Source organism: Oncorhynchus kisutch, linkage group LG29 (assembly GCF_002021735.2).
Source record: "Oncorhynchus kisutch isolate 150728-3 linkage group LG29, Okis_V2, whole genome shotgun sequence".
Classification (NCBI taxonomy): Eukaryota; Metazoa; Chordata; class Actinopteri; order Salmoniformes; family Salmonidae; genus Oncorhynchus; species Oncorhynchus kisutch.
The window spans coordinates 16,565,694-16,592,624 of record NC_034202.2 but is presented as its reverse complement, the minus strand read 5'-3'; the positions used below and the strand labels follow the sequence as shown (position 1 = coordinate 16,592,624).

The 26,931-nt window shown below is 41.7% G+C and overlaps 1 protein-coding gene across 2 annotated transcripts in view; it reads left to right on the top strand.

Moving 5' to 3' along the window:
• Positions 1-26,931, top strand: part of LOC109873666 (splicing factor, suppressor of white-apricot homolog) — a 136,424-nt gene that overhangs the window by 25,811 nt on the left and 83,682 nt on the right. For both annotated transcript variants that reach the window (XM_020465317.2, XM_020465316.2), the window contains exons 8-10: positions 10,905-11,241; positions 11,373-11,540; positions 11,674-11,767. In XM_020465317.2, coding sequence (XP_020320906.1) covers positions 10,905-11,241; positions 11,373-11,540; positions 11,674-11,767 — 599 coding nt within the window. The remainder of the gene's footprint in view (positions 1-10,904; positions 11,242-11,372; positions 11,541-11,673; positions 11,768-26,931) is intronic.

Genomic DNA, 26,931 nt, shown 5'->3' with positions numbered 1-26,931 from the left:
ACTTAGATAAAACCTTTGACACAGTGGTAGCAATACATGGTTTCAACATCTTCAGAAGAGACAAATGCCAATGGTGGATGTTTTGCAGTTGATGTTCAGTCATATTTCTGTAAAGCTTAGAAAGGATGTGATGTCAAATGCTGTTGAAGTAATATGGCTACAGGCTCATCTGCCTCACCTAAAGCCCATTCTGTTGGGAAGCTGATATAGACCACCTAGTGCTAACAGTCAGTGTCTGGATAATATGTGTGAAATGCCTGACAATGTATGTGATGTCAACAGAGGTATATATTCTAGGTGACCTAAATATTGACTGGCTTTCATCAAACTGGCCACTCAAGAAAAACCTTCAAGCTGTAAATAGTGCCTGCAACCTGGTTCAGGTTATGAGTCAACCTACCAGGTTATTTCCAAACAGCACAGGAATGAAATCACCATGTATTGATCACATCTTTACCAATGCTGCCGAAATCTGCTCTAAAGCAAAATCCAAATCTATCAGATGTGGTGATCATATTAGAGTGGCCATATCTATGAAAACCATATCTTATGAAATCGTTTATTCCAGTTACTAATAAGCATACACCCATTAAGGATGAAGCAAAAGGGATGGCAAATAAGTTTGGCTGCACAGCCGATTGTCAAACATACTGGAAATTGAGAAATCATGTGACTAAACTGAACAAAAATAAGACACTGTACTATGAAACCAAGACAAATTATATAAAGAATCATAGTAAAACGCTTTGGAGCACCTTCAATGAAATTTTTGGACAAAAAGGCGAACTCCACTCTATCATTCATTCAGATGGCTCATTCATCACAAAACCCACTGATATTGCCAACTGCACTAATGATTTTCTTTCACTGGCATGATTAGCACATTTAGGCATAACATGCCAACAACTAATTCTGAACCTACACATCCATGCATAACTGACCAAATGATGAAATCCAAGCATTGTAATTTTTGATTCTGTAAAGTGAGTGTGGAAGCGGTAAAAAAATATATATATTGTTGTCTATCAACAATGACAAGCCACCTGTGTCTGACAACTTGGATGGAAAATGACTGAGGATGATAGTGGACAACATTGCCACGCATATTTGCCATCTCTTTAATCTAAGCCAGCAGGAAAGTGTGTTCCCTCAGACCTGGAGGGAAGCAAAAGTAATTTCTCTACCCAAGAATAGCTCAAACAGCTGCCCAATCAGCCTGTTACCAACCTGTGGTAAACTTTTGGGGAAAATTGTGTTTTACCAGATACAATGCTATTTCACAAACTAACAACTTATTTTCAGCACACTTATAGGGAAGGGCATTTAACATGTACGGCACTTACACAAATGACTGATTGGCTGAGAGAAATGTATAATACAAATATTGTGGGAGCTGTTTTGTTAGACTTCCGTGCATCTTTTTACATTGTCAATCATATTCTGCTGCTGGAGAAACATATGTGTTATAACTTTATATCCCCTGCTATGCAGCGAGAGCTAACTGTCTTAACAGAACACGGAGGGTGTACTTTAATGGAAGCCTCTCCAACACAATCCAGGCAGTCAGGCATTCAGGGCAGCTGTCTAGGCCCCTTACTTTTTTCAATCTTTACTAATGACCTGCCACTTGCTCTGAGTAAAGCCTGTGCGTCTATGTATGCTGATGACACAACACTATACATGTCAGCTACCACCGCAAGTGAAATCACTGCAACACTTAATAAAGAGTTGCAGTCAGTTTAATAATGGGTGGTAAGAAATAAGTTAGTCCTACATTTTTCAAAAACGAAAAGCATTGTGTTTGGGGCAAAGCTTTCACTAAACCCTAAAACTAAATCTTGCAATGAATAGTGTAAAGTTGAGAAGTCTAAACTTTTTTGAGTAACAGGATTGTTAACTGTCGTGGTCAAAACATAATGATAGGGAGCTAAAATAGGGAGAGGTCTGTCCATAATAAAGCGTTGCGCTGCTTTCTTAACATCGCTGTCAACAAAGCAGGTCCAACAGGCCCAAGTTCTGTCGCACCTGGACTACTGTCTAGTCGTGTGGTCAGGTTCCACAATGATTGACTTAGTAAAATTACAATTTGGCCAGAACAGGGAAGCACAGCTTCCCTCTAGACCCACTGGCCCTCAAATATACATGGAGAGCCAACATTAATAATATAGTACCAGTCAAAAGTTTGGACACACCTACTCACTCAAGGGTTTTGCTTTTATTTTTACTATGTTCTATATTGTAGAATAATAGTGAATACATCAAAACTATGAAATAACACACATGGAATCATGTTAAACAAAAGTGTTAAAGAAATCAGAATATGTTTTAGATTCTTCAAAGTAGCCACCCTTTGCCTTGATGACAGCTTTGCACACTCTTGGCATTCTCTCAACCAGCATCACCTGGAATGCTTTCCCAATAGTCTTGGAGTTCCCACATATGCTGAGCACTTGATGCCTGCTTTTCCTTTACTCTGCGGTCCAACTCATCCCAAATCATCTCAATTGGGATTAGGTCAGGTGATTTGTGAGGCAAGGTCTGATGCAGCACTCCATCACTCTCTTTCTTCGTCAAATAGCACTTACAGGTGTGTTGGGTCATTGTCCTGTTGAAAAACAAATGATAGTCCCTCGAAACGCAAACCATATGGGATGGCGTAGCACTGCAGAATGCTGTGGTAGCCATGCTGGTTAAGTAGGCCTTGCATTCTAAAAAAATCCCAGACAGTGTCACCAGCAAAGCACTATCACACCACCACCTCCATGCTTCATGGTGGGAACTACACATGCAGAGATAATCCGTTCACCTACCACGCGTTTCATAAAGACACAGCGATTGGAAACAAAAATCTCAAACTTGGTGTAATCAGACCAAAGGACAGATTTCCACCAGTCTAATTTCCATTGCTTGTGTTTCTTGGCCCAAGCAAGCCTCTTCTTATTATTGTCCTTTTAGTTGTGGTTTCTTTGCAGCAATTCGACCATGAAGGCCTGATTCATGCAGTCTCCTCTGAACATTTGATGTTGAGATGTTTGTTACTTGAACTCAAACATTTGCGCTGCAATTTCTGAGGCTTGTAACTCTAATGAACTTGTCCTCTGGGTATTCCTTTCCTGTTGCGTTTCTCATGATGAGAGCCTGTTTCATCATAGTGCTTGATGGTTTTTGTGACTGCACTTGAAGAAACTTTCAAAGTTCTTGAAATGTTCCGCATTGATTGACCTTCATGTCTTAAAGTAATGATTGACTGTTGTTTCTCTTTGCTTATTTGAGCTGTTCTTGCCATAATATGGACTTGGTCTTTTACCAAATAGGGCTATATTCTGTATACCGCCCCTACCTTGTCACAACACAACTGATTGGTTCAAATGCATTAAGAAGGAAAGAAATTCCACAAATTCACTTTTTAACTAGGCACACCTGTTAATTGAAATGCATTCCATGTGACTAAATCATGAAGCTGGTTGAGAGAATGCCAAGAGTGTGCAAAGCTGTCATCAAGGCAAAGGGTGGTTGAATAATCTTTAACACTTTTTTGCTTACTTACTATATGATTCCATATGTGTTATTTCATAGTTTTGTTGTCTTCACTGTTATTCTACAATATAGAAATGAGTGCAAATAAAGAAAAACCCTTGAATGAGTAGGTGTGTCCAAAGTTTTGACTCCTGCCTCAAAGTAGAAGAGATATTGACTTCAGCACTACTTGTAATTGTGAGAATAATTGACATATTGAATGCACTAAGCTGTCTTTTTAAACTAATAGCACACAGTTCAGACATCCATGCATACCCCCAAGACATGCCACCAGAGGTATCTTGATGGTCCCCAAGTCCAGAACAGACTATGGGGGGTGCACAGTACTACATAAAGCCATGACTACATGGAACTCAATTCCACATCAAGTAACTCATGCAAGCAGTAAAATCAGATAAAAAAAATATAGATTTTGTGATGTAGGGTAGTGGCACACAGCTAATGTGTTGTGAAATCTATTGTGTAATGTAATCGTTTTTAATTATACAGTGCATTTGGAAAGTATTCAGACCCCTTGACTTTTCCACATTTTGTTACGTTACAGCCTTATTTTAAAATGTATTAAGTAAAACATTTTCCTCATCAGTCTACACACAATAGCAATGCGCAAACTTTTTTTTTTTTAAATGTTAGCAAATTTATTAAAATTAAAAAACAGAGGGGCCTCCCGAGTGGCGCAGCGGTCTAAGGCACTACATCACTACAGACCCTGGTTCGATCCCGGGCTGTTTCACACCTGTCCGTGATCAGGAGTCCCATAGGGCGGCCCACAATTGGCCAAGCATCATCTGGATTAGGGTCAGATTAGGGTCATACTTGGCTCATCGCACTCTAGCGATTCCTTTTGGCGGGCCAGGTGCCTGCAGGCTGTCCTCAGTCGTCAGTTGAATGGTGTTTCCTCTGACACATTGGTGCGGCTGGCTTCCAAGTTAAGCGGGCTGGTGTTAAGAAGTGCGGTTTGGCAGGTCATGTTTTGGTGGACCCATTAATTGACTTTTGCCTCCCGAGCCTGTTGGGGAGTTGCAGCAATGAGACAAGATCAAAATTCAGGATAAAAAAAAGGGGTAAAATACCAAATATTTGACCAAATAAATACATTCATAATTAAATACAAAACAGACATACCTTATTTACATATTTAAGTATTATTTACATATTTAAGTATTCAGACCCTTTGATGTGACACTAGAAATTGACCTTCAGTGCATTCTGTTTCCATTGATCATCCTTGAGATGTTTCTACAACTTCATTGGCGTACACATGTGTTCAATTCAATTGATTGGACATGATTTGGAAAGGCACATACCTACATATCTATGTAAGGTCACACAGTTGACAGTGCATTTCAGAGCAAAAATCAAGCCATGAGGTCGAAGGAATTGTCTGTAGAGCGCCGAGACAGAATTGTGTCGAGCACAGATTTGGGGAAGGGTACCAAAAGACTTCTGCAGCATTGAAGGTCCCCAAGAACACAGTGGCCTCCATCATTCTGAAAAGGAAGTAATTTGGAAACTGCAAGCCCCTTCCTAGAGCTGACCACCCGGCATAACTGAGCAATCGGGGGAGAAGGTCCTTGGTCAGGGAGGTGATCAATAACCCGATGGTCACTCTGAAAGACCTCCAGAGTTCCTCTGTGGAGATGGGAGAACCTTCCAGAAGGACAATCATCTCTGCAGCACTCCATCAATCAGGCCTTTATGGTAGTGTGGCAAGACTGAAGCCACTCCTGAGTAAAAGGCAAATGATAGCCCACTTAGGGTTTGCCAAAAGGCACCTAAAGGACTCTCAGACCATGAGAAACAAGATTCTTTGGTCTGATGAAACCAAGGTTGAACTCTTTGGCCTGAATGACAAGCGTCACGTCTGGAGAAACCTGGCACCATCTCAACGATGAAGCATAGTGGTGGCAGCATCAGGCTGTGGGGATGTTTTTTAGCGGCAGGGACTGAGAGAATAGTCAGGATCCAGGAAAAGATGAATGGAGCAAAGTACAGAGATCCTTGATGAAAGTCTGCCCCAGAGCGCTCAGGGCCTCAGACTGGGGCGAAGGTTCATTTTCCAACGGGACAATGACCCTAAGCACACAGCCAAGACAACTCATGAGTGGCTTCGGGACAAGTCTCAATGTCCTTGAGTGGCTTAGCCAGAGCTTGAACCCGATCGAACATCTCTGGAGAGACATGAAAATAGCTATGCAGTGATGCTCCCCATGCACCCTGACAGAGTTGAGAGGATCTGCAGAGAAGAATGAGAAACTCCCAAAATACCGGTGTGCCAAGCTTTTAGAGTCCTACCCATACAATTTCATCCTTTTTAGAATAAGGCTGTAATGTAAAAAAATATGGAAAAAGTCAAGCGGTCTGAATACTTTTCAAATGCACTGTAATTGCTTTCATTTTACTGGACCCCAGGAAGAGGCAGCAGCTAATGGGGATCCATAATAATTACAAATACTCATCACATTACGAATAGGAGGCTCTCTTACATAAGTCTGCAAATGCGAGGATGCGTGTGATGATGAATGTTCATGATTTATTGTAAAGGTGCAATTTTATGGTGAAAATGTGCTTCCCCAAATGTGAAAATCACACTCAGCCTATGCATAGGCTCTTGATTTTGCTGTTTCGTACTCATCTTGTTGGCTGAGAAAGTAAATATGGACAGTTATTCTAACATCTTCAAAGTGTGCTGTAAGGATAAACGTCATTGCATCCTCAACTTGCATGGTCTGTAAAAGATGATTGACCATCATCTAAATGTGATTGTTTTTTTTGTCATTCTGAGCAGCGTGGGTGTACACCCTAATCAAGTTACGCACCCTATGCATATGGTTCCGGTAAATTTAAATGCTGCCGGTCAAATTTCCGGTGCCTCATTTTCATAACGGAATCCCTGGTGTGTGTTTCTCTCTCTTTGCTAATAAGATGGCGCCGTGGTGGTTGCGAGCTCCGACCCAACATTGCTATTTTGTGATTCTTTTGGCGTTTATCTTTTACTTTATTTTCACAAAATTCATCCGCTATCATTTCTTATAACTGATAAGAACATTTGGAAATCAGGTCGGCAGTTACTTACCCCAATTTTGGCTTCAACTTTGACTCATTTGCCCTGGGCTCTTTCTCTAATTCTGATCCAATTTTCGGGGTCTTCAGAAGGTAAGGCCGGCATTAGAGTCCGGAGAGGGGGAGTCCTGGCAAGATAAAGGCCAAGGTAAAACCGGCCACCTCTTCCCTCCATTCATTTGATAATAAGATGGATGACCTCCGATTGTGGATTTGCTACAAACGGGACTCTCATAACTGCAATATTCTCTGCTATTCTGAAACATGGCTTTCAGACAAGACCCCCCCCCCATGACAGGAACAAGTACAACAAGTCCCGCTACATCCTCCAGAGTCATCAAACGAGCAAAAGGACAATCTAGGACTAAGGTGGAATCGTACTCCACAGGCTTCGACGCCCGTCACATGTGGCAGGAGATAGTCATTACAGATTTAAAAAGAGACCCACCCTCTCTTCCAGACAAACACAATGCATTTTATGCACGCTTAGACAACAACACCGTACCATACATGAACCCAGAGCACTGGGTGATCTCGCTCTCCGAGGCCGACGTGAGTAAGGTCTTTAATCAGGTCAAAATTTGCAAGGCCGTGGGGCAGGATGGTATTCCAGGTTGCGTTCTCAGAGCATGCACAGATCAGATGGCAGTCATATTCACTGTAATTTTCAATCTCTAGTTGACCCAGTCTGTAATCCCCACATGTCTTAAGATGACTACCATCATTCCTGTTACCAAGATCTCAAAAATGTCATGCTACACTGACTACCACCCTGTAGCACTCACATCTGTATTTATGAAGTGCTTTGAAAGGCTGCAGGTAGGAGGTCAGTGACCTGTCAGTGTGATGTCAGGACAACAACCTCTCCCTCAACGTCGTAAGACCAAGGAGCTGTTTGTGAACTACAGGAAGCAGTGGAGCGGGTCGAGCTTCAAGTTCATCGGTGTCCAAATCACTAAGGACTTCAAATGGTCCACTCACAAGTACACAGTCATGAAGAAGGCGTGGCAGTGCCTCTTCTCTAATCAGGAAGTTAAAGAGGTTCTACAGCTGCTTTATTGAAAGCATCTTGACTGGCTGCGTCACTGGTTGGCATGGCATGGCAACGGCACCCCCCTCAATTGCATGGCGCTACAGGTGGTGCGGACAGTCCAGTATATCACTGTGGCCGAACTCCCTGCAATACAGGACATCTATATCAGGCGGTGTGAAAGGAAGGTCCGGAAAATCTTTAGAGTCCAGGTACTCAAGCCATAGACTGTACTCTGCTAGTGGTACCGGTGCATCAAGTCTGAAAACAACGGGCTCCTACACGGCTTTTATCCCCAAGCCATAAGGCTTCTAAATTACTAACAGAATGGCTACACGGACCATTTAAGTAAACTGTTGTATTTACTATTTTTGCACTGTCTCTATGAACACTCACAGGACTCTAGACACTAATGCCTACTGACACTCCAACACACACACACACACACACAACATGCACACACATGTATACTGACTGTACATAGACACACACACACTTAAATTATGATTGTATGCTGCTGCTACTCTATTAATCATGTGTCCTGATGCCTAGTCACCTTACCCTTATACATATCGATGGTGCCTTCGGAAAGTATTCATACATATTATTCCAGATTTTGTTGTTACAACCTGATTTCAAAGTGGGTAAAATCAATGTTATCCATCTACAGACAATACCCCAGAATGACAAAGTGAAAACATGTTTAAGAAATGTTTGCAAATTTATTGAAAATGAAATACAGAAACTTCTAATTTACATAACTGTTTACACCCCTGCGTCAATACTTTGTCAGATCACACTGGGTACGTCTTTAAGAGATTTCCACAGCTTGTGCAACATTATTATTTTCCACATTTTTCAAGCGCTGTCAAATTGATTGTTGATCATTGATAGAAAACCATTTTCAGGTCTTGCCATATTTTCAATTAGATTTAAGTCAAAACTGGAATATTCACTGTCTTCTTGGTAAGCAACTCCACTGTAGATTGTGTTTTAGGTTATTGTCCAGTGTTGGGTGGAAAGCAGACTGAATCAGGTTTACCTCTAGGATTTAGCTTGTGCTTAGCTCCATTCCGTTTATTTTTTTATCCTGAAAAACTCCACAGTCCTTAACGATTATAAGCATACCCATAACATGATGCAGCCACCACTATGCTTGAAAACATGGAGAGTAGTATTAGATTTTCCCAAAACATTACTTAGTACAACACTTTGTATTCAGGACAAAAAGTGAATTGCTTTGCCAATGTTTTTGCAATTTTACTTTGGTCATTTGGGTCAGTATTGTGGAGTAACAACGTTGTTGATCCATCCTCCGTTTTTTCCTATCACAGCCATTAAACTCTTGACTATTTTAAAGTCGCCATTAGCCTCGTGGTGAAATCGCTGAGCGGTTTCCTTCCTCTCCGACACCTGAGTTAGGAAGGATGCCTTTATCTTTGTGGTAACTGGGTGTATTAATACACCATCCAAAGTGTAATTAATAACTTCACCATGCTCTTACCCATCTACAAATAGAAACCCTTATTTGAGAGGCATTTAAAAAACCTCCCTGGTCTTTGTGTTTGAAATTCACTGCTCGGCTGTGGGACCTGTATGTGTGGAGTACGGAGATGAGGTAGTCATTAAAAAATATATTTTTAACACCATTATTGTACACAGAGTCCATGCAACTTATTTGACTTGTTAAGCACATTTTTACTCCTGAACTTATTTATGCTTGCCATAGCAAAGGGGTTGAATACTTATTGACTGAAGACATTTCGGCCTTTCATTTTTAATTAGATGGAACAAATACATATGGAGCATGTGAATGATGGCTCTCCTACAGGTTTCCAGCCTTGTGCATTTTGAATGGGTCTTCGTAACAGTCCACCAGAGAGGTGACTAACGAGTTAATATCATCCAGTTTCAGGTTTGACAAAATAAGCCTCTTATTCCCCCTCTCTATCGTTCTCCTTCCCTTTCTCTGTCTTTCTCCGTTCTCTACACTCCATCAGGGATGGAAACCACTGCCACAGTAAAAGACCTTGGAGACTTAATAATGCACCGAGACACACAGCTACATGCTGAACCGAACGCCCTCATCCTCCCACTCCCAATCCTACTCTTAAGTGGTTATTGATGTGATGGCTAACCGTATCAAACGGAATGTGAAAACTCAACTTAATACAATTACAGTCGATCTCGTTATGGTTTTGAGTCTGAGCTGCCATGGAATAAGTCTCAGTGAGCGGACAATTTAAGATGGATGTGACATTTTGAGCGACCTCAGACTGACCCCCACCACACCCACAAATTATGACAAACACCTGCCCTCTCCTCCTCCTGCTGCTGTTGGCAGTGAGCTGGCAGAATCTGTTTATACAGTCTGGTAACGGTAGCTGATGTGAGCGCAAATTTTCCAGCTCAGTTGTCAGAGCGAATCTGTGTAGCACCTCACAGGAATCAATTATTATACTTATAAATGTCAAATTGTCATCGCAAACAAAGTCAGTTTGACACTCACACAGAATTTGCATTTCCCAATTTTCCCATCCACAGTAACGGTATGAGCCGAATTTTCACAGGAACTCTGACTTTGTACCATTGTACAGTGACATACCACACCTTTATGGAGCCTTCTTGCCTGTTTCTTTCTTCCCCTTTGAACACTATGAGTGAATCTGTCAGTTGTTTTATTCATACCCTGACTGTGTTAACCCCGGTCGTTGTGCCAGTATTATTTTCTTATTCCTGCTGTAAATTACTTTCCCTGACCTGTTGATGCACTTGATAGAGTCCAAAATGGGTAGTGTGATTGTAATGAGGCTTTGGAAATGATCGGTTGCATATTGTTTTTGATATCCGCTTTTAAACACATTATGATTTCCAACAAGCTGATCCTAATTATTCTTGTTGGGCCATTCTCCTTTTTGTTCCCCTTTTTCCCTCCCGTCTTCTGCTGACAAAGTACATTTTAATTAAGTAGACAGTGATCCAGACATAGATTATTAAATTGTTTCATTTGTATCAGCGTGGGGTTTGCTTTATTCTCTCTGCCTCCTCTGTGAGGCTAAGATCCGATTAGCGATGAGGCCAGACTTAAATGTATACGTTAGTCCGCTCGGCACCACAGCCTACCCACACACACTAACACTCAGTGAGCAGACCTATCTCATCCAATGCTGACTTACACTTTTGCTCATTGACAGGGAAGGCATGCAAAACCACATGCAATTGAAGTATTCGCATGATTACCTATTTTGATGATTTCCTCTCTCTGACCTTACAGCTAACGTGGCAGCGATGTACTATGGGTACTGCATGCTTCCTGATGGGACCTACTGCCTAGCCCCGCCTCCCCCTGGGATCGATGCCAACGGCTACTACAGCTCCCTGCCCTCTGGCAGAATGTTGGCTCCACCCTCTTACTCTGGAACCCCGCCTCCTCCAGGGACCACGCCCCCTGCAGCTCCTGAGCCATCGACACGGATCATCTACACAGCACCTCCGACTACATTTCCCATCATCCCACCACCAACTCCAGTTACCAGCCAGGTCCCAGTCTGCCTCTCAACCCCTTCTCCTCCTGCCCCTGTTATTCCTGCTGCTGTCATACCAGAGACCAGGTATGTGGACACTTATTGGACAGAAGTGGAGATATTTTATCACTCCCCATACTACCTAGTTCCCCCACATAATGTGATGCATTGCTAAATATCTTTATTTCGTCTCCACTCATCTTTCCCTCATCTATCAGTTCCCGGCCCCAGGCTCCCGTTGCTGTGCCGGCCCCGGTTGCCGTGGCAGCGCCAGCCATCATCCCCCCACCCCCTGACATCCAACCGGTTATTGACAAGCTGGCTGAGTACGTGGCCAGGAACGGTGTCAAGTTTGAGACCAGCGTCCGTGCCAAGAATGACCCGCGGTAAGCAGCTAGAGAAAAGGCCATTCCTGCTCTTTTCTGTGCTGAATAAAGGAAAACGGTTCAAGTTTCTGTTCAATCTAGTGGCTTTACATCTTATGTGGCTGTACATCTTGTGTGTCTGTTTCCAACACAGGTTTGACTTCTTGCAGTCCTGGAACCAGTACAACACCTATTATGAGTTCAAGAAGAATTACTTCATGCAGAAAGAGGGAATCAGCCTGCCACAGGTGTGTGTGTCATCTGTCCTTTTCTTCCTCCTTTTGAGCACAGTGTGTGTTTTTTGATGCCATTTTGTTTGAAAGGATGATATACCCTCTGGTTCTTTAGTAAATATTTCCTTTCATTCAGCAGCGTGCTCTCCAGGTTGCTTTTTAAAATGCTCTGAGGCATTAGGTGGTGTGGCTCTCAGGCTTTCACGCTTGAGATCAGGGATCAGTCAGTTTTTGTGTGTAGGGCCTTTCATGCTTTCCAGATATCAAAATGCCTGCCTGCCCTTGACTCGTGTCTACGCTCCGGGGTTACTGGGGGAGAAGGAGGTGGTTTTAGCAGTCAGCTTATCATAAATCAAGCTGATTCTCCTTAATAAAGAGATTCTCCGGTACTTTTGTATACTTTTTAGTTCCGAAAGTAGCACTCACGACTCCCGACTATTGCTTTGCTCTCTCTCTGCTGTGTCCACCCACTCTGTAACCTCATTGGACCATGCTGGGCAGGCCTCTTGCTAGCTGTCACTCAAATGCGTCGGGCTGAAGCGCTCTCTCTCTCTCTCTCTCACTCTTTCTGATTTTAATGAGAGGACCTTGTTTTTTTAAGTATAACAAACCTAAGCCTGTGAATAACACAGGGCCAAGCAAAGCATTTAGCCATGTAGCCGTGTTTCGTTTTCCTGATCGAGCCCCTGGTTTTAACACACCTATCACACAATGGATTAATGTCAGGTTATTCATCAAAGATTAAGTTATTTTCATGTATTTTTTTTCTTCACCTTCTCCTGGGACCTACTCTCACTGGTCCTTAGTTTTCACAAATCTAACTGCCTAGTCACGACCCAACACATTAACAGGGCAGCGATAAGTGTATAAAGTGTTAATAGCTACTTGAAACTGTTGACCTTTTTACATGGCTATTCTCTCATTGGACATTTAGTCGCTTACGTGACATTTGAAATCCATTATTTAAGGGATACTGCGACATTTTAGGATTTGGGTATTTTCTTCTACTTATGGATACCATTTTTATGTCTCTGCGTGTAGTTTGAAGATTATTTAAGTAAAAAATAAAATTACTGAATAATCTCTTTTTAACAGGCTCAGGTGGGAGGGAGATGTAAGTACTTTGTGAAGATATTCTAAAACAAGGGTGAGCTGTAACAGGCAATTTAGAAATCCATTTGCTGGCCAAAATTGCAAGAAACAAACAAACTTGAAAGGGGGGTAAATTATTATTTAAAAAAAGCTTATCTGACTTTGTGTCCTTTTTGAACTTTTATTTTAAAGCACCCATGCTTTTGAAAAGATTTGGTGTTGGCCACCTCGTTAAATTAATTTACTGATCCCGGCTAGTTTGCCACCCAGGATTGATTTACCTTTGAGATAAGCTAGTTAATAGGGAACCCTGATCTCAATTAAAACAACAATAATGCCTGGATCGGAAACAAAACTAATGCTGTGCTTGATTGGATGTTAATTACTAGAGCATGTTTGGACTGGGAGTGTAGAATATGCGGGTGGATATGCGTGTGTGTGTGCTTTGACTTGGACTAAATCTCACTAAGGCTGAGATTCAAACAAACAGAGATCAGCAGCCTATAGGCTGCAATTGCCTTTAAAATGGGATTTCTGCTTGAGACGACATCTGAGCTGTTTACAGCCGACATGAACGTAGAGCATATTGCCTTTTAAGTGTGTCACTGATCAAATTGTTAATCTGTCAGATTTAAGTCCCGGCCTTAGTCTTTAACAAGGATGTTCAAGGTTTTGTCTCCTTGGTTCTCTGTGTACTCTGGTATGTGTCTGATGATATGGACTGGAGGTTTGGCTGGGTGAGGTGAGCCGAGCTGCCTTCCATCTCAGAGGTGATGAGGACCGGATGGGGAGATAATTTGGAATTGAAACCCTCTTCCAGTGTTGGCAGTAATCGAATTTCTAACCCCCAAACCACTCCCTGCGCTCTGCTTAAATCTGGCGGCATTCCGAAAGCTTCTGCTTTCGGGAAACCCTCCTCCTTCCCCCGGGGAAAACACCATTTCCTTATCAGCACCATGTCAGACAGCCGGCTGACTTTTCACCAGCGTCTCTTCTCTCTGCTCCCTTCCCTATCACAGCTCCCTACACAACCCTCAGGTACTGTGGCGTACAATTGTACTGAAGCCAAAGTTCAGACATGGGAAAAATATAATCACAGGGTCGGAGACTTTGTAATCTCTCTAACCCCTAATTATCATCTCTGTAACCACTGTGCTGCTGATATGGGACAAATATTGTGTGGGAAATAAAAGAACAACAGCGTATTGGATAGAGAGGGGAACGATGAGAAAAGACATGGCGGGACTGTTACAAAGTGAAATTGGGAGAAATGCCGTGTGAGCTCCCATAGGCTCTGCTCTCTGCCCCCCCCCCCACACACACACACACACACGTCCTGTCCCTGGCTCTCTGCAGCCCAATCTGGATGGTTTGTTTAATTCATCCAGTGTCTACTTTCCTTAATTGGGCATCCAGCTCAATTAGGAGCCGTGTCAACGGCAATGAAATTAGTCCGTCTGGATGTGGCTGCCCTGGTTGCTTGGTAAGGCCTGCTGCCCCTCTCTTTATATGCCTGACCACGGTGGCCCAGTTATGTACCATGTCTGTTTATTCTACCACTTTAAACACTGCAGTTCACTTGAACTGTCTGATGTTTCAGAGCTAGGAATGTACCTCCCAGATATTCACACTTCCTCAGTTTAGATTAAATAGACCTTAAGGATAGCAGGGCTTGGAATGAACTTTTCTAGCCACTTGTCGGACAGATACGTTTTTTTTTTACTTCTTTGAAAGCTCGTCACTTACACCCCCCCCCCCCCCCCAAAAAAAAAATGGTGACTGAAAATTGTGTTGTATGATGCGAGGAACCATATATCGTATATTCTGGCCTTTTGTGGGTACTTAACCCCTCACAAGGTAAAATACTGCACTGATGTGGTCCATCAAACATCCATCTAGAGAGTTACTGGGTGTGCAGGTTTTTGTATTTGTATTTATTATGGATCCCCATTAGCTACTCTTCCAGCAGTGTCTGTTTACAGTTTATACAATTTAAAAAACATTACAATACATTCACAGATTTCACAACACACTGTGTGCCCTCAGGCCCCTACTCCACCACTACCAAATATCTACAGTACTAAATCCGTGTTTATAGTGTGTGTGTGTGTGTATGCATGTGTCTGTGCCTATGTTTGTGTTGCTTCACAGTCCCCGCTGTTCCATAAGGTGTTTTTTTTTTAATGAATCTGTTTTTAAATCTAATTTAACTGCATTCGCTCCAACCCTGCTCAAATCCACCTGAGTCAGCTTATCAAGACCCTCTTAAGCAGCTGATTGTTTTAAATCAAATCAAATCAAATTTATTTATATAGCCCTTCGTACATCAGCTGATATCTCAAAGTGCTGTACAGAAACCCAGCCTAAAACCCCAAACAGCAAGCAATGCAGGTGTAGAAGCACGGTAGCTAGGAAAAACTCCCTAGAAAGGCCAATACCTAGAGAGGAACCAGGCTATGTGGGGTGGCCAGTCCTCTTCTGGCTGTGCCGGGTGGAGATTATAACAGAACATGGCCAAGATGTTCAAATGTTCATAAATGACCAGCATGGTCGAATAATAATAAGGCAGAACAGTTGAAACTGGAGCAGCAGCACAGTCAGGTGGAAGTTGAAACTGGAGCAGCAGCATGGCCAGGTGGACTGGGGACAGCAAGGAGTCATCATGTCATGTTTTACAATGTGGTGTGTTCGAGCAAGGCTGGAGCAAAAGCCTGCTCAACCAGTAGCTCCCATGGACTCCTGGAGGGTGGTTGGCCACCCTGCAACATTTAAAATTACAACCAAATACTTTTTATAGCTCTATAAAATAATTATCTCATTCAATGAACCAGGGATCAAATGGCTAAGGTGGGCGAGGTAGGTAACTAAGACATGGTTATCTATTTGTAAGACAAATATATTCAGTGTTCAGGGGAGATCATGACAGCATAGGAGTTACTTGTCAATTAGGGAGTGAACGTTTTTCATTATAAGGATTACATTGGAGAAAATCATACATCTCATGAATGGCCCTTCATCAAAATATATTTGACCTAAACCCTCCCTGAATGCTTGGGAAAAAAACTATTGACCCTCTCCTATACCCAAAATGACAATTAAGTGTCCACTTCTTTGACAGACCAGAGCCTTAGATATGTGATTTTAGAAAAGGTTCTTCGTCCTGTAAGCATTACACGACAATGCAGGAATTTTGATAGTGCACAGGGCTGCGGGCCAGGAGGTTGTGGGTCCATGGTGGTCTGTGAACAAAAGTAGGTGTTGAAAGATCTCCTTTATAGTAAAAGCATTGCATGACTCATCATATTTGCTGGTCTAAGGAAAAAATTGCATTTTAGAAACATTTCATGTAATTTTACATATTAGCAGAATCTTTTTTAATACCACACAAATGTATGAAATTACAAGCAAAGAATGGACGGAGGGATACGCCTATATGTTCCATATCCCATTTCTCCTATACCAAATGTGTGTCTTGTTTGCAACAACTGTCCCTGTTTGCAAATATTAAATCTGAGACATCATTAGGAATCTGAGCATGATACTTTCAGAAGTTAGGCCTAACTTTCCACCCCGACGATGAAACAGTTCAGCTTTAACTGCTGCCTTCTCTTATTCTGTGGCTTAACCCAACTAGAGAAGGTCACAAGTGTTTCCCTAAAAGCTGTCTGGATTTAAACACATTGTTTTTATTGAACCTTTATTGAACTAGGCAAGTTAGTTAAGAACAATTTCTTATTTACAATGACTGCCTAGGGGCAGAATGGCAGATTTTTTTTTACCTTGTCAGCTCAGGGATTCTATCTAGCAACCTTTCGGTTACTGGCCCCTCTAACCACTAGGCTACCTGCCGCCCCTCTTCTATTGTACAAAGTGAATCGCTTCATCAAGTGATAGAATTAGATTACTTCCCAAGCAAAGTCCATTTTTTGTCTCCTTGGCTATAGAAGGTTGTAACTCAGCCACTGAATGTCAAATAAAGGAAACGATTATATCCCCATATGCGTGCCATGTCTTTCCCAGGTATTTTACAGCTTGTTTCTAGCATAAAGCATTGTGAACCAAAGTGCTGTTATAGATGACTTTATATAATTGGATCCGTTTTACTTTCTTCAAAATCTAAAAGCTAACAAGGGTTAGGCCAGTAATTGTTGCATTTTCTTTAATAAATGGTAGGCCTATGGCATACCCTCTCAATTCAGGTCCTGGTTTTAACTTAGCCGCCCTTCACTGACACAGAGGTTGGCTTTTTAAAGAGTGCATGGTGGGTGGAGGAATTGACCAACAAATCTATGGATATAGTAGCCTATAGCCTAATTTCCTCTGTCAACAGGTAGGCCTACCTCTTATTTCTTAAATATGAAGCAATAGGCTCCAACACAAAGCCATTTTGTTGTTAGCGAAGTCTAATGGAAATTAAGACCGTTTTAAAGGAATTATGCCCACTTGAATTTGCCTACTTTCAGGACCATGAGCTGTCCATTTCCGACTGATAGTGCCGCGGTCGCTGCCTCAAGTTTCATCATTATATTGTAAGTTACTCGAATCTGTCTTATTGTGAGGTCCATAACTCCGATAAATACATCACGGGTTATGGATCGTTTGATTGAGACCCTAAATAGCTTATAGGCACACTTTGAGATTGCTCACCCAGCGGAGAATGAGGGAACAGAGTCAGGGTATATGCAGCCGTTTGGGCCGCCTGGCTCGTTGCGAACTGTGTGAAGACTATTTCTTCCTAACAAAGACAGCCAACTTCGCCAAACGGGGGATGATTTAACAAAAGCGCATTGGGAAAAAAGCGAAAAAAGCACAGTCGTTGCATGACTGTACCTAACCATAAACATAAATGCCTTTCTTAAAATCAATACACAGAACTATATATTTTTAAACCTGCATATTTAGCTAAAAGAAATCCAGGTTAGCAGGCAATATTAACCAGGTGAAATTGTGTCACTTCTCTTGCGTTCATTGCATGCAGAGTCAGGGTATATGCAACATTTTGGGCCGCCTGGCTCGTTGCGAATTAATTTGCCAGAATTTTACGTAATTAAGACATAACATTGAAGGTTGTGCAATGTAACAGGAATATTTAGACTTATGTATGCCACCCGTTAGATAAAATACGGAACAGTTCCTTATTTCACTGAAAGAATAAATGTTTGTTTTTTGAGATGATAGTTTCCGGATTCGACCATATTAATGACCTAAGGCTCGTATTTCTGTGTGTTATTATGTTATAATTAAGTCCATGATCTGATAGAGCAGTCTGACTGAGCAATGGTAGGCACCAGCAGGCTCGTAAGCATTCATTCAAACAGCAATTTTGTGCGTTTTGCCAGCAGCTCTTCGCAATGCTTCAAGCATTGCGCTGTTTATGACTTCAAGCCTATCAACTCCCTAGATTAGGCTGGTGTAACCGATGTGAAATGGCTAGCTAGTTAGCGGGGTGTGTGCTAATAGCGTTTCAAACGTCACTCGCTCTGAGACTTGAAGTAGTTGTTCCCCTTGCTCTGCATGGGGTAACGCTGCTTCGAGGGTGGCTGTTGTCGATGTGTTCCTGGTTCGAGCCCAGGGAGGAGCAAGGAGAGAGACAGAAGCTATACTGTTACATTGTCAATACTAAAGTGCCTATAAGAACATCCAATAGTCAAAGGTTAATGAAATACAAATGGTATAGAGAGAAATAGTCCTAGAATTCATATAATAACTACAACATAAAACTTCTTACCTGGGAATATTGAAGATTCATGTTAAAAGGAACCACCAGCTTTCATATGTTTTCATGTTCTGAGCAAGGAACTTAAACGTTAGCTTTCTTACATGGCACATATTGCACTTTTACTTTCTTCTCCAAAACTTTGTTTTTACATTATTTAAACCAAATTGAACATGTTTCATTATTTATTTGAGGCTAAATTGATTGTATTGATGTATTATATTAAGTTAAATTAAGTGTTCATTCAGTATTGTTGTAATTGTCATTATTACAAATAAATAAATAATATCGGCCGATTTAATCGGTATTGGATTTTTTGGTCCTCCAATAATCGGTATCGGCGTTGAAAAATCATTATTGGTCGACCTCTAGTATGAACCGTGTAGGAAAAACAACCAATTTTATGGGCTGAAAATGAATTGGTAAAATTAAATTGAGTTTTAATACTTGGTTGCAAATACTTTGCAGTCAATTACTACCTGAAGTCTGGAACCCATAGACATCACCAATATCTGGATGTATTCCCTGTTGATGCTCTGCCAGGCCTTTACTGCAGCTGTCTTCAGTTCCTGCTTGTTCTTGGCTGTTTTGCCTTCAGTTTTGCCTTCAGCAAGTGAAATGCATGCTCATTTGGATTCAGGTTAGGTGATTGACTTTGCCATTGCAGAACATTTCACTTCTTTGCCTTTAACGTATTGGGTTGCTTTCGCAGTATGCTTCAGGTCATTGTCCATCTGCACTGTGAAACTGTCCAATGAGTTTTGAAGCATTTGGCTGAATCTGAGCAGATAATATAGCTCTAAACCCTTCAGAATTCATCCTGCTGCTTTTGTCAGCAGTCAAATCATCAATAAATACAAGGGAACCAGTTCCATTGGCAGCCATACGTGACCACACCATAACACTACCTCCACCATGCTTCACAGATGAGGTGGTATGCTTCGGATCATGAGCAGTTCCCTTCTCCATACTCTTCTCTTCCCATCATTCTGGTACAAGTTGATCTTTGTCTCATCCGTCCATAGGATGTTGTTTCAGAACTGTAAAGGCTTTTTAGTTTTTTTGGCTAACTCTAATCTGGTCTTCCTTTTTTTGAGGCTTACCAATGGTTTTCATCTTGTGGTAAACCCTCTGTATTTACTCTGGTGAAGTCTTCTCTTGATTGTTGACTTTGACGCAGATACGCCTACCCCCTGGAGAGTTTTCTTGATCTGGCCAACTGTTGTGAAGGGGTTTTTCTTAACCAGGGAAAGAAATCTTCTGTCATCCACCAGTTGTTTTCTGTGGTCTTTTGGGCCTTTTGGCGTTCCTTTGCTCACCACTACATTATTTTTAAGACTGTACCAAATAGTTGGGTTTGCCCCTAATGATGGCTTGCTTAAACTGGACTTCATATTGAGTGTTAACAGCAACAGATTCCAAATGCAAATGCCACACTTGAAATCAACTCTCTACCTTTTACCTGCTTACTTGTAAATGAACTAATAAAGTAATAACACACACCTGGCCATGGAATAGCTGAGCAACCAATTGTCCAACTACTTGGATAGATGGTTTTTCAATTCGAGTATTCAGCATTAGTTTCATCAATTGCGAGCTCGTATCAACTGCGTGTTGGCCATTTGCTCTTATACACGAGTGTCGCTGGAAAGTTAATTTAGGACATCGGACATGACAAAGACATTAATACATGCTAAATAGTTCAAACTTGCGAGATAACCAGCCTAAAAACACTATTTTGATTTGGCTATCGACACTGAACAAAAATATAAACGAATATGCAACAATTTCAAAGATTTTACTGAGTTACTGTTCATATAAGAAACTTTGTTAATTAAAATCAATTCATTAGGCCCTAATCTATTGATTTATCATGACTGGGAAAACAGATATGAATCTGTTGGTCACAGATAAATACAAAATAAATGTGACCGCTTTTTTCCCCATGCAGCACGACACATCTCCTTTGCATGGAGTTGATCAGGCTATTGATTGTGACCTGTGGAATGTTGTCTCACTCCTTTTCATTGGCTGTGCGAAGTTGCTGAATATTTGCGGAAACTGGAACGCTGTCATACATGCTGATCCAGAGCCTCCCAAACATGCTCAATGGATGACATGTCTGGTGAGTATGCAGGCCATGGAAGAACTGGGACATTTTCAGCTGCCAGGAATTGTCTACAGATCCTTGCGACATGGGGCCGTGCATTATCATGCTGAAACATTAGGCGATGGTGGCTGATGAATTGCACAACAATGGGCCTCTGTGCATTCAAATTGCCATCGATAAAATACAATTGTGTTCGTTGAACGGTAGCTTATGCATGCTCATACCATAACTCCACCACCACCATCGGGCACTCTGTTCACAACGTTGACATCAGCAAACCTCTTGCCCACACAACGCTATGTCTGCCATTTTGCCTGGTACAGTTGAAACCGGGATTCATCCATTAATTAACTTTCTTCAGCATGACAGTTGCAATCGAAGGTTACGACGCTGAACTGCAGTCAGGTCAAAACCCTTGTGCGGACCTCAAGATCTATGGCAAGACTTGAAAATGGCTGTCAAGCATGATCAACCACCAACTTGACAGCTTGAAGAATTAAAAAAATAATAATGTGCAAATATTGTACAAACCATGTGTGCAAAATCGTTAGACTAACCCAGAAAGACTCACAGCTGTAATCGCTGCGAAAGGTGTTTCTAACATGTATTGACTCAGTGGGTTGAATATTTATCTAATCAAGATATATTAGTGTTTTATTTTTCATAAATTCAAACATTTGTTATAAATGTTTCTTCCACTTTGATATTAGAGTATTTTTGTGTAAATCATAGACAACAAAAATTATAATTAAATCCATTTGTATCCATCCTTTGTAACACAACAAAATGTGGGGAAAAGTCTTGGTGTGATAACTTTCTGAAGGCATTGTATATCGTTCAATATAATTAGAGCCCGGCCGATTTATCAATTGACCGATATTATCGGACGATATTTTCCTTTTTTCAGATGTTTTTGTATTGCCGTTTACATGGCTAATAAGCCTATCTTGCCTTGGCGCACTACAGCAAGATTGTAAACAATCACCCAACGGAACGACACCAGTCGTAGAGAAGGGTGAACTAACTGTTACTGCTTCTACGGTCAGTGTTGAGTAGATAGAAGCTTGCCAGCTCATTAACGTGCCAATAATGTGCACTGGCCATATACTGTTACGTGAAGTGTCATAGCATTCGGTGTTGTGACAAACAATGGATGCTATGCCCAAATGTAAAGCAAGTTCCATGCTAAGAACATTCTCCTGTCTAGTAAAGTTAACTTTACTGCCCTTTAGTGAAGCCTGTGAAATCTGGTGTGGTATTTGCTCTTTGCGAAGGGTAGCTACGTGCTGATATATGGGTTGTCACTTGTCAGGGATTGGTCCAAATTCACATTTCGCCACCCTCATCTAGCCAGCTAACTAGCTGTGTGAGAGTACACTAACCCTTAACCCTTAGACGAGTAAACGTCTAACCCGAAGCCTTACAATAACCATTTAAATTTCAATGGGGGTAGGGACTCCCAAGGGACCGTTCACTGAGGCAACGCTTGGGGCGAGAGGCTGTGCAGCGAAAATCTCATATCGGTCGGGCTCTAAAAAATAATATACTGATATTTAACTATCAATTATAATTGTTTCCCCCCCATCCTTACAGTGTTAGCTATCTCCTCTATGTTCATGGTGTTTCTCAGGGGAGAAACACCCTCTCATCTAATCACTGGAATTAGACTGTGTATCATGATATGAGACATGAGCCTTATATCATTCCAAAGCAGACAGTTTATATGTAACCACTTTGTAATGGGTATTATATGCCACACGGAATTAAAGCGCCTATGTGCTCCTCTCGTTCTGAGTCAGATTTTTGTATTTGCAACCAACCCCCGCGCCATTATGAGAGATCTTTCTGATACTAAGCATGTAATGTGAATCACCCGAGGCCTCTAATGTCTTGTCTCTTTGAGCCGGATGTCAGAAAGGCAGTGTGAGTTCAGGGAGTGGATAGATGGAGCGGAAACGGATCTATTCTCATTCACTGTCAATGACTAAGTAACTCAGTCATCACATCTCTTAGGGCAACATGGCAGCATGTTCACACTCAGGGAGTTGGTGTCCCATTTGTCACTCAGCACTCAACTGCACTCTGCTGCCCCTGAGTGTGAAATTAATCTAAAATGTGGATCAATGTTCTCATTATGTTGATAATGCAGCATTAGTAGGCTAGCAATTCTGTATTAGCCTATGTGCCTTATCCACAGTTGTGCAAAGAGAACTAATTCGCTCTGTTGAATGCCCCCCCCCCCCCCCACCCTCTCTCTCATGTTTTAAACATGTATCCACCGTGGTTGCCAGTTCACTGAGCATTATGACTTCTATTTAGGTTTGTTTTCCTCACCGGGTCTCGGCAGTGCTAACATCAGAATCATTATGTGCACGAAGGATTGCTGCATTAACCACATTGTCCTACATGCCTTTTACCTTTACAAGCATGAGTTCAAAATATCTATAACGGTCGCCCCAGTGTCAGCATGCAAAATGTGATTGTTACGCAACAGGACAATTAACCCATGTTGCCCTCAAACCAAGGCACAATGCCTGCTAATTATCTATAGGCTTCAACTTTTAACTTGTCAATTTCTAATTGTTTTCTAACCAGTTTTATTTTCTAACATCAGTTTGAATTGAGATGTGTTCCGCCTCCTCATTAATTCATAGACGTTGTCCATTTCACTGTTGACGACAATTTACGTTTGAGGCGTTACTGAGCTAGACAAACTTCTCTCTTCGACGAGAGCCCAAGCACTTCCCTAGTGTTTCCTCACATGAAGTATTCAGAAATTTGAGCGTCTCCAGTCAGCACAGAACTTCAGAACTTGCGCTAACCCCCCCCCCCCCCCCGGCACATTTTACGGCTTTGCCCACATTGCCTAGGTTGCTGTTCTCCTTGCTAATGATAACTTTGGACATGTGTGCGTTTCTATCAAAGTGCCTTATTACGTTATCATAGTTTCTGTATATCATGTTGTCGTTTCTACTATAGCACGTATGTATGGGGCATAATTGATTTACTCTTTTATTCACATATGTTCAAGGACTGGTTTACATGCATTCCGAATCTTGCGTAGATTGTAATGGACACATTATAATAATTTCTTGAAGGTTGTACTGATTATGATGAGCTGATGCTAAGCTAATTGCCAGCTGTGTGGGACGCCATGTCTGTTGACATCATACAATGCATTCTGGTTGTCACGTAAATGTCTGTCAGACCAAAGATGTTATAACAAAACGAGTTGAATGGATGGTTCACTCGTCTTTCGAGTAAACGTCTGGAAGTGAATGACCGTAGACGACACACCCCCTTCAACATGTGTCTTGTCTTTTGGTTGACTCAAAAACAAAAAAACATTGTGGTGCGCACAAGCTACCCATTGTCGGATTACTTTCTATTTTTAGAAAGTGTTTTACTAAATGATTTGATCACTGGCGAGCTCACCCGTGACGTGATGAATTGTAAATGGTAATTGCTATTCGCTTATTCATATTTTGGTTTCTGTTAGCCAAGAGTTAGCTCAATATGACTGCTTGTGTTAGGTCACTCTTTCCTCAGTTACTGCTACGACTAATGTAGCCTACATTTTCCGGTTTGGATGAGAATTGTGTCATGCTGTCGCTACTTCTGTGAATGTCTGAACATTGCATTCAAGATTAAAATGCTCACATAGAGGACATAATGTTGTAAAGACTGTTTGTACAAAAATATTGCTGTAAAAAACAGTGTGGCCAGCTCAAACGCCGACTGTTATCCCAATCGTAACTGGACGTTCTAAAGTGTCTAATCACACTGGTTTGAACGTAAGCTGCAGGGACCACTGTAGAATGATCACACCCGTGTGTTGGTATGTGTCAAAGGGTAAAACAATAACGCATGAGGCGCCATTTCACATGCACCGGTTTGGGAGTTGGGGAGGCTGCTGTGATTTTGTTGCATTTCGTGTGTCCTTTAGGTTTGAGAAAAGTAAAAGGTCATTTTGAGGTCAAGTAATTAGTGTGACCTGGTTTTAACAGGCCATAAAACCTCAACATATTTGATGTTACCAGAGTCTGCTGTGTATCAGAAGGCCTCACCTGGTCAGACCAGCAGTGGAGATCAAACTGGCCCTATTGGGTTTTCCACTCACTTTGGGGAGCAATCTGCCAAATACAATCCATGAACTTGTTTCAGTACGGAGAGAACTCTTGAGTATGGAGTCTGTATTCGCTCACAAAGCAGGCTGCACCCACAGGCAAGGCAAGCCAAGCAACCGACCATCTTGCTTACTTATCAACTCTGAGGTCTGCTTGTGATTTGGGGAACAGCTATATGGAATACATAGTTATCTTCATTTTTTATTATGTTTCTGGCTTTTATAGTTATTGTAAAAAAGCCAGATAACAATCTGTAAAATCAATCAAAGGATGGGATACCATCCAGAAATTGGGCCTGTTGTGGCCCTACCTGTGTGATTTCTCAGATTGGTTTTGTGAAAGCCAGCTACCACTACTATATGAATAAACAGGCCATCAGGAAACAGGGCCATGGTGGATGAAACGTTGGCTGTTTTTGTTTTGTGACCTCATTTAGAAATGTATGTGGATTAGCTTGGATGATCATGATGATAGTGTCTAGCCTGGCCTTGGTTTTGTCAAGTGGTTTTTCCCATCAATTCATGGTTGTTTCTTCTTCTCGTTGTTGATCCTCGCTCCTTCCCTCCACGTCGGCCCTTCGCTATTAATAATCAATATTGTTTTTCTGTGTGTCCGTGTCGCTCTCCAGCTTTCTGGGTAGGAAATAACTACCTTTGGCTTGTGCTGATGGTGAAGATTTATTATTCAAAAATATACATTTTACCTTCATTTAACTAGGCAAGTCAGTTAAGAACAAATTCTTACTTACAATGACGGCCTACACCGGCCAAACCCGGACGATGCTGGGGCAATTGTTCGCCGCCCTATGGGACTCCCAATAACGGCCAGTTGAGATGCAGCCTGAATTCGAACTTCAGCCCAGCAGAAGTTTGGCAGCTATCTTAGTGTTTTATAAGAAATGATGAGCTTTTGACTGGAGCTTAATGAAAAGTGGAAAGTGTCTCGGGGCCTCCAGACCTCTTCAACCACATGAAGAGAGTCCGGAGCATTCAAAGGGGTCCTTATACACGGAAGGATGTGTCACAAAACGACGAATCTCCTCTATTATTTAGGAAGAATATGGGCAGACAATTGTATTACAACATGAGCCAGGTTTGAGTGACTCATGAATTTAATATAATGTTATTATAGTGTACATTTAAACCACGGGGAACTGGAAGAATGCTCAAAAAGTAGCCTATGCTGCATTTGAGTGTCTGGATACCAGAGGTGGGACCAAATCCACTCAAATCCCAAGTCAAGTCCAAGTCAAGACAAGCAAGTCTCAAGTCTTAAAGTCATAATGTGTTCTTCACCAAATATAATACCATTTCATATTTTTAACTTAATATATTACATTTACGCAAATCATGAATGCTCTTAAAAATATGTATATATGTATTACTTTCCAAATAAATGTTATATTTCCATGGAAATACATGGGTAGCCATGAGAAAGAACCCCCCCCCCCCCCCAATAGTGATCGACTATCGAGGATGGCTTTGGGGCGCAATCGGGCGATGTAGGCTTGTACACAATCGCCCAACCTTAACACACACACACTCTCTGTGTGCTTACAGTAGGCTAACGTATGTCAGTGGTTTTAGGAACAGCAGTAACATCAGGCACGATTTATAGCTCAATCTTGGGTGCTTTCCCGCACTGACTGACTGTGTGGAGGCTCATTGATTTAACATTACTTTAGCCTACATGCTACGCTAGTAAATTTATAAATTATATAGCTGTCGGCTATATTAGCCACGACTTACCGTTCTTTTTGTAGCTTCAAATGTCGAACAAAGTTGGAAATTGTTGCCCCTCCGTCTGTAATTTTCTTCCCACATGTTTTGCAAGTTGCAATCCATTTTTTGTTGATGCAGCGTCATCTTTATATCCGAAAATAATAATTTTGGGTATCATCTTTCTAAGGGCTCCATCTGAATTCACTCACCGACGTTCCTCTGCACTGCCACGCACAACTTTTTCTCAACTGTCACAATTTGATTGGCTGCTGTCCAATTCAAACTGCAAACTGAAAGGCTCAAGTCCAAGTCAGGTCACGAGCCATTGGTGTTAAAATCAAAGTTGAGTTGCAAGTAATCATATTTGTGACTCGAGTCTGACTTGAGTCAAAGTCATGTGACTCGAGTCCACA